The following is an 8,930-nucleotide window of genomic DNA, read 5'->3' as shown; positions in this document are numbered from 1 at the left end:
TTTTAAACTTGCTAAAGAAAAAAACAGTAACCGATTTTCGTACCGAAAAATACATTTTTTACAAAATGCAGCTCTTTCCATTCCCATTTCCATGGGAGCGTATCAGCTATAAAGTTATTCATGATAGTGGTAGTAACTATTATTCATATTAAATGTTTTTTAATAAAAAAATCTAATTTTTTTAGGTAAACCGTTGAAGGAATATTACTTTAATATACAGCTAAATCCAGTCGGCTGGAGGTATACTGTGATTTTAACTAAGCAATAACTTAGCTGTGTATTTAACATAAAATCCTTTACTTTTCGCCTTATGGATTAATAATAGATTGGCTTACACATATGTTAGTGTTTGGCCAAGCTTCTCCTTCGATTTGAGGCGTGCGCCTTGATATTGTCACACAAAGGGGAGGGACCTACAGTTTTACGCCGACTCCGACCGGCGATTGTATGTGAAGCTGTTTTCATTGCGCTGCATATTATGAGGAAGTATTTTCCTGTACTTACAGCTCTTTCCAAATTTAAGAAAATATAATTTTTTTTATTATAAAAGTATAGTAATTTTAACCTTTGATACCTTTGAGCGACGATTAAGCAGCTTATCTTCTCTAAAACAAATTAAAGCGTGCAACAAAACGCGTTCTTCAATAACAGCCTGTTGCATTAAGCTATATTCTCACTTATGTAAAATTCACTTTCGTGTAATTGTGACACACATCTATGTACTATCTCACACTTTTGCCTTCTGTCCTCTCTCTGCTATGATTTTCGCATTTAATTTCTTACCAAAATGGACACCAACCAATGAAACACTGGCATAAGTTTTCATTATTGGTCGCCTGTTGTATGAGCAGATCCACTTGCTGTGGCACCGCCACACTATTCTGCGTTTGGAAGTCAGTGCCATTTAATTTGCTCTTCACGCGTTTGATGACCTTGCTCGCTTTGCTGTTTGTTATGTCGGCCACCATCATGGGCCCACCTACCATCAGATTGGCGCTCATTAGTTGACTGTGCAGCAACGGTTCTTCCACTGAGTTGCTAAGACTGCCATTACCGCCACCCAACATGCCCGAACCACCTGGATCATTATTTGATTTGGAACGAAGATTTTTGTCCATATCCAGCAAACGCCAATTTATCAGCGGGTCATAGACGAATGCCTCCAGCACAGCCATAAGCGAATCTTTGTTGCGTCGCAACACCAACATGACACTCTCGCAAGTGCGTCGATATGTACCCTCGATACCCGTCACTTCCATAGCCTTGATAAGCATGCGCGTCAGGCGGAAAGGTATCTTTACGGGGAATTTTTCGCGCGTCATTGCAACCTCAAAGCAATCACCGAAATCTATGTGCAGTATTTTGCCACTCATGCGATCCAACATCAGATTGGAGGGATGGCGATCGCCTAGGCCGAGTATGTAGCCTACCATGGACATGACGGCGAGTGAACGTGTATAGTTTGTACGTCGCTCGAACCACACCTCCGACGATGGTGACTTTAGCCACAGTAATTTTGCGAGATCATCGTCATGCGTTTGCGCTAGCGCGCCCTCAAACACCTCAACTTTTTGCATTAAGGTCAAATAATCATAGTCGGGCGAGACGCTCAACATGAGACGATGCTCCTGATTGAGCGGCATCTTTCGCTTGTCGCGGTAGTCTCGTATTAGCGTGTGTAAGGTGTCGCAATGTGGCACCCAACCGATGAGACCAGAGTTGGTGCTCAATGGTATGACGGCATAACGTTGTATGGCCAGATTGCGACGGAACGTGTCTGGATCGTCGAGTAAAAGTGTATTGACCAGCGAGAAAAGTTGCATGACACGCTCATCTTGATGCAAATCCTCGTGGCCCTTCAGCAGATACATATAATCTTTGCCGTTGGAGCCACGCAGACAAAGCTTACGTGGACGCTGCTTTGAAGTGATCACCTGCAGATTGGTTTTAATGTAGTCGATGCGTATCAATTCCTGATTGGGATTATAGGAGCCGGGCACAGCCAATTCCAGATTCTTGCATGCCAGCAATTTGGGCGATACATAGGGCAGTTCGAGTGAGGTCAGCTGTGGCAATTGGCGTGTATTTTTTTGGAAAACGTGATAATAGATGTCCCAAGCGTGATCCAAATCCATCAGTGCAGAAGAAGTCTTGTAACGTTGTGTCCACTCGTACGCTTCGGTTAGTTCACGACCGTAAGCCTGCGAGAAGGATGCCTCCTTCAGCGTCCGTGGTCCGCGTTCGTGCAGCGCGTGCAACGGCTCGAGTATATCAAACATGCCCTTCACATTGCGATCACCAAAGTAAAGACGTGACGCCTCTTCTAGTCCCTCATGCCACTGTTCGTGCCAAAGTATGGCAACGCGTATCAGTTCCTCACTGCACATCATCGCCTGCTCGACAAGCGCCACCGATGCCGATTTGGAAGCCACAGTCAGTGGGTAGACGAGTGCTTGTGGGTGGTATTTGCCTATGTCGATGAGCAGATGATGTATTAACTGATTGACCAGCTTGCGGTGCGTGTCGATGCGCGCAATAAGCTGTGGTATCACCTGCAACCAAGTATTGATCTCGATCGTCTTCATGCCAGTGAGCAGTGCGTCATAAATTTCTGAATATGGGCCATAGTCAAACCAGAGCGTTAGTAGGCGCAGTGTGTCTTGCAAGGAATTGCCTTTGATGAGGCTGATGGAGCGGAAGAAGCCGTCTACCGCCTGAACGGCATACTGTTCGATCATCAGCTTCTCCTTCTGCAGCAGTACGTCGCCGTTCACAGTCGTATGCGCCAGCTTATCGAGCTGCTGCTTCTGCGCTTGCACCACCTTGAAGTTCATGTATGCCCATATATGCCACGCCTTGTAGCAGGTGGGATCATTCTCAGTCGCCTTCTCGAAGCAGTCCAAAGCACCCTGCACCATTTCAGGCTCCAGCGAACTCTGCAACTTGTTCTGCCACTTGCCCAGCCGCAGATAGCAGCGCGCTAGCAAGCGATGATCCGCCTGTTTGGTCGCCTCCTCGGGGCCGATACAATTCAATTGTGCACGATAAGCATTTACAAAGCGGCTGAGCTGTTCGTAGGCACCCTGCATATTCTCGGCGGCAGCCATGTGCTACGTGTAGGCATAAGTGACCTGTGGCTGATTGTAAGGCAGTGGCTCATTCGGTTGTGCCAATGGATCTGTGCCCAGTAGCATTACCAGTGTCTTGTGCGACAAATGGAGCGAACCCGATTTGCGACACAGACTGGCATATTTCAACCAAGTGTGCACGTCTTCCTGCGGGCGCACAACCAACGAGTGTACCTGTATGATGCGGCGCCAATCTTCAACCAAACGCTGGCCACCTTGCAAACGCTTCCACCACATGCCCTTCAGCGGTTCACGCCGTTCGGGTATGAGCTTGTATTGTATTACTTCTTCCAATTCGGCCAACATCTGCACACAAACCATAGCGCCATAGGCACGTTCATACGACTCACCAGCCATGGATGTGAGTTCCGAGTCGAGCAGATCACGTGTGCCATCAATTAGACGCTGCGCCGTCTCAAAGTCCTCATTGTGCACGGCGAGCACTGCACGATAGAAGCTGCCGTCTTGTGTCTCTTCCGGAATGCAGCGTACATACTCTTGCATGGCCTCCCAATCTTGGAGGCCCCAGGCGGCGACAGCAGCCAACGGACCTGCGCGAGATCTGGCCTCACGGCCCAAATTGTCCCATTCCTGTTTTGCGAGAGTACTTAGCTCCGACCACTCGCCCAACGCTTCCAGACATCGCATATGACCCAGCCGAGCTTCCAGATCGTTGCAATTATCTTTTAGATTGCCGGAATAGTGTTTAAGGGCTTGCTCCCAATTGTGCAGTTTTTCGTACCAACGACCTTGTACTTTGAACTCATTGCTGGCGTTGCGGTAGGTGGTGAGTAGGCCTTCAGCAGCTTCCTTTTGCTGAAGCTTATTGTTGATGAGTATGAGGGATTCAAGCACCTGCGAAGAAATTAAAAAGATAAACATGAGATGTTTTAAAAAATAGTATTTAGGGGCCACGCAATGTAATGAAAATATCATCCGCCAGGTGGCGCTGGCGGTGAAAGTTCCTATTTAGGGTCCGATTTTTTTTCATAACTACCAGAGCACAGAGGTCTACGTCTTCGCCCCATCACAACTTACAAATATAGATACATATACATACATATATAGGAAATATCATGATAAAAACCATGATACAAAAAAGAAGGTAGTTTCAATAAACAACTTTTTGAGTAAAAAGGAGATTTTTGACAATTGCTCAAATGTAAAAAATTCGAAGCGGCGTTACCCAATGTAAGTTTTTTGGTGGAGGGATTTATATCCTAAATTTGATAGCATAAATAAAATAGTTGTATTAACATTTACCTTCTAAAAATAATAAATATCTTATCTTAAAAACGTTCAAATTTTACATTAAATTCGATAACTACTTGCCGAAATCTTTACTTTTACATTAATAAAATTGTAGTGAACATATTTTAACATTTTTTTAGTGCCATTATGTCATCTGATTATTACACAATATAGCTAGCCAGGACTATTACAATTTTCTATATTGGATACGATTGTTTCTGATAACTCGAGTTACGTCAACCACAGGATTTTCGCGCAAAATACCTTTCCACGTTGTGGGCTTTCGGCAGCGCTTAGATAAAATAATCCTCATCAGTCCAACTCCGTCTACGCTGACCACAGTATTTTTTACAAAAAGGTCCATATTTCAAACCGAATTTATTCATAAATCTGTATCTGAAAATTTGAAATATTTTTTTAAACTAACGTTTAATTGTTTGACCACACGTGTGTGTTAACATTTTTCGCTTTGGATTAAGCGTTTGGACACAATAACCCAAAATTATTGTACAAATAACCTAGCCGTACCCAACAAGATACCTTTTGCTTTTACTAATTTCGATTCTAAGAACGAAATGTTTGTAAATAAACCAAAAATTAATAAGAAAAATTGGAGGATTTTAGATATTGGATACGGTAGCATGAAATGTCACAATCTACTTAATTGTCAGGTTGTTAATATGGCGACGAAAAAGTGACAATGGAACTACCTTCTTTTTTGTATCATGATAAAAACATTACAAGGTAAAATCATTGAGGCAGTCTGACGTTTGCCAACAATACAATTTTAAAATTCGAGCTCGGCTCACACACACATTCTCATTTTAAATCTAAACAACAACAATTGTGAACAATTTCATTTTTTATTTTCAATTTTATATGATTTTAAAATGTTTGCAAATGTCAGAAAAAAATCATGGCCGACGAATTGAGAGAATGGTTTTACCTTCTAATGTTTTTATCATGGGAAAATTTGTTTGCAGCTCTGCAACCACTGTGCGCCACTGCTGTACATAAAACTACGCTTACGCTATTTAGGAAAGATGTTTGCCGAAAATTAGTGAAGGACGTAAACCACGTCCGTCACGCTAGCTGACCCACTTCTCCGAAAAATGATAAAAATTACTCAGGAATTATGTGCAATTTAGGGCCTCCAAAATTAATTTCGGTGCACACTCGGTTTCCGAAATATTCGCACTAAACTTCGTCGAACACTGGTAAATATTATTCAGGAATAAGGTGCAATTTAGGGCCACCAAAATTAATTTCGGCGCACACTCGTTTTCCGAAATATTCGCACTAAACTTCGTCGAACACTGGTAAATATTATTCAGGAATTAGGTGCAATTTAGGGCCACCAAAATTAATTTCGGTGCACACTCGGTTTCCGAAATATTCACAAAAATGTGATTTGGGTCAGCTAGCGTGACGTCACTTAAATTAGTGAGCACTTAAATTAATTTTGAAGATCCTAAATTGCACCTAAATTCCACTTCATTCCTGAGTAATTTTTATAATTTTTTGAGGAAGTGGGTCAGCTAGCGTGAAGGACGTATGTACGTAAACCCGCTGATACGTAAACACGAATCAGCTGACACGATCTATCTTACCCGAGCGCCATGTAAATGAAAACTCAACGACGCAGAATTTTTCGATAGTTGTAGCCCGTAGCGCAGAAATTCTGCGTTGTTGAGTTTTCATTTACATCACCGTCTGGTAAGGTAGATCGAGATTTCAGCATAACCATAAACGCGTGATAGGGATACGGTCAAGCAATGCGAAATATTCTTGCGTTTTGCATAATATTTTACACTTGAACTTAAGATACTTCTTTCGAAAGACTAAGTATATATTTAAAACAACAAGTACTAAAAATTAAAATAATACATAAAAAAGAGGAAACAAAAAGGAAAAAATAAATAAAACAAGTTTCTAACAAGTAATTTTTCAATTCTCATATAAAACTTTAAGATTATCGTTAATTTCTTCACGATGCAATTATCGGATATAAACCAAATTAGTATGGGACCACGCTTGAGGTAAATCGGTTAACGTGGTCCAAAGTTATGCGGTAACATACATAAAAAAAATATATCGAGGCCTAACCGCCAAAATAACGTAAGCGAAATTTTTTTCAAATTTTCTTTTTGATGCAGAAATGCATCTAAATCCTCTAGGAATATTTCTGCATCAAAAAGAAAATTTTGAAAAAAATGTCGCTTACGTTATTTTGGCGGTTAGGGCTCGATATATTCCGATAACCTCCTCCAAAAATATTTTTCTTTTCAAAACAATAAAATGTAAAAATTACAAGATAATTAAAAAAAAATTAAAAGAATAAAATATGTAACTAAAAATTAAATTAAATTAAAAAGAAATATTTTTCTTTTTACAACAATAAAATCTAAAAATTAAAATAAAATGGCACCCTGAAATTGTGCATATGGAAACTGTGCATACGAAATAACGCATATGAAAAAAACCGAAATAATGCATACGAAAAAAACCGAAATAATGCATATATGCACAGTTTCGGCTGAAAACCGAAATAATGCATATGAAAAAAACCGAAATAATGCATATATGCACAGTTTTGGTTGAAAACCGCAATAATGCATATTAGAAAAACCGAAATTATGCATATGCACACTTTCGTTTGAAAACCGAAATAATGCATATGAAAAAAACCGAAATAATGCACATATGCACAGTTTCGGTTCAAAACCGAAATAATGCATATGACAAAAACCGAAGTAATGCATATGACAAAAACCGAAATAGTGCATGCATACCTTGTTTTTTGTATCATGGTTTTAATAAAAGTTTAGTTGGAAAATATTTTTTGTTCGAGTTGTTTATTCGATTTTTATTTTGAGCGCCAAGTTCGGTGATGTCAACTGGCTCCCTTGGAGCCGCGATTTCACGCCGTTAGACTGTTTGGTGACATGCCGTGAACGACCGGTTTTAGTTATGCGAACAATCTATTAACGATTCAGGCCCTTAAGACGAATGTCGGACATTGCTTGAGATAGAGCCAGAAAACGTCACCAAGGTCTTGGACCTCAGACCTCAGAAAAGCCTGGACGAATTTACTTGAAACATTTGCAATATTTAATAAGGTTTTTTAACAGTGTTGCCATCTGTTTAAAAAGTTAAATCCATTTTTGGCGTATTAACGACATGCGGGTTCACTAGTTTTTTCATATTACAATATGAATGTCAATCGAAAGACGTATAAGAAAGCTTTGTTTAGAAAATATTTTTAAATGGGGTTGCCACCTGTTAAAAATTCAAACTTAATTTAATTAATAAGTAAATGAATTATTAAAAAATAATGTCAATTTAAACAAACGATATTTAAGAAGGCTTTATTTCGACAATACTTTTTAAAAGTGGTTCGGGGTTACTATAATGAAATATTTAAATATGAATACCAAACTAAGCGCCGGTTACTCAATGTCTGGTTAACACTAATCTGCGGTTAAACATCGTTACCGACGTCTTCGACTCCATGCATATAACAGGGAGTCGGTAACGTCGATAACGATGTTTTACCGGAGATTAGTGTTAACCAGACATTGAGGGACCGGCCCTAAAAAGGTTAAAAAAGATTTATTACGAAAACAATTATGAGGAGGGTGTCGCGTATATAAAAACTCAAATTTAAGTGAACATTTGCAGAATGGAATATCTTTCGTCTTTACTTTTGATACTTTGAGATATTGGTATAAAACAAAGAGTGTGGTTTTTTTTTTTATTCAGACATACAATGACCATTTTCCGGAACTTCGACACAATTAGCCCACTTTTTTTAAACAAATGTATTTATTAGGGACACAAATTTTAACAAATTTTTCCAATTTTTCTTTTGTTTATTTAATATCTATTAATATTTATATTAAAATTATATTAAAATATAGTATCTTACCTAACAAAAACCATATAAATTATATTTCAAACTGTGCAAAAATTATTAAAATTCAGCAAAACTGCATCTAAGTTTGAAGTCCTAAAAAATCACTTTGATTTTTGATATTTTTATTTCTGAATATGCATACTACGCACTTTTTTCCATACAACATACTTTATATTGGAAGAAAATGCGTGAAAAATAAAACTGGGCTATAAAACTGCATACTAAAAAAAATTCTATTAAAACGTTTAGATGCAATTTTGGACAATTTCTGTAATTTTTGCACAAAGTTTGAAATATTAATTTATATGTTTTTTTCTTTAGATAGTGAGAAATACTTTTATGAAAAAAACAAAAATAAATATTAAATAAACAAAAGAAAAACAGACAAAATTTGTTAAAATGTCGTGTACTTATTTATTTTTCTAACACTGTATGTACATATGTATGTATGTGTTTAATCAGTCATAAGTTAAAAAGAGAAATAAAGCTCCTTGTCGACCAGTTTCAGGCTTAAAAAAGCACACACAAATTTACAGTTATTTTGTTTTATTGATTTTTATTGTAAGTACTGTTAAAATTTTCATTATTTCATAGTATGCTTATAAAATATGTATACTTAAGTAAATATGTATGTA

General features: G+C 38.6%; 1 protein-coding gene across 1 annotated transcript; it reads right to left on the bottom strand.

Moving 5' to 3' along the window:
* Positions 1–430: 430 nt before the first annotated feature.
* Positions 431–4,010, bottom strand: LOC118755496 (serine/threonine-protein kinase Tor-like). The gene is given in 2 exon segments (XM_036490329.1): positions 431–508; positions 575–4,010. A coding segment is annotated over 1 exon segment (3,231 nt). The 3' UTR covers positions 431–508; positions 575–779.
* Positions 4,011–8,930: the final 4,920 nt, after the last annotated feature.

Source organism: Rhagoletis pomonella, unplaced genomic scaffold (assembly GCF_013731165.1).
Source record: "Rhagoletis pomonella isolate Grant_MI unplaced genomic scaffold, Rhpom_1.0 Rhpom_scaffold_06401, whole genome shotgun sequence".
Taxonomy (NCBI): domain Eukaryota; kingdom Metazoa; phylum Arthropoda; class Insecta; order Diptera; family Tephritidae; genus Rhagoletis; species Rhagoletis pomonella.
This window is presented reverse-complemented; position numbering and strand designations above follow the sequence as displayed.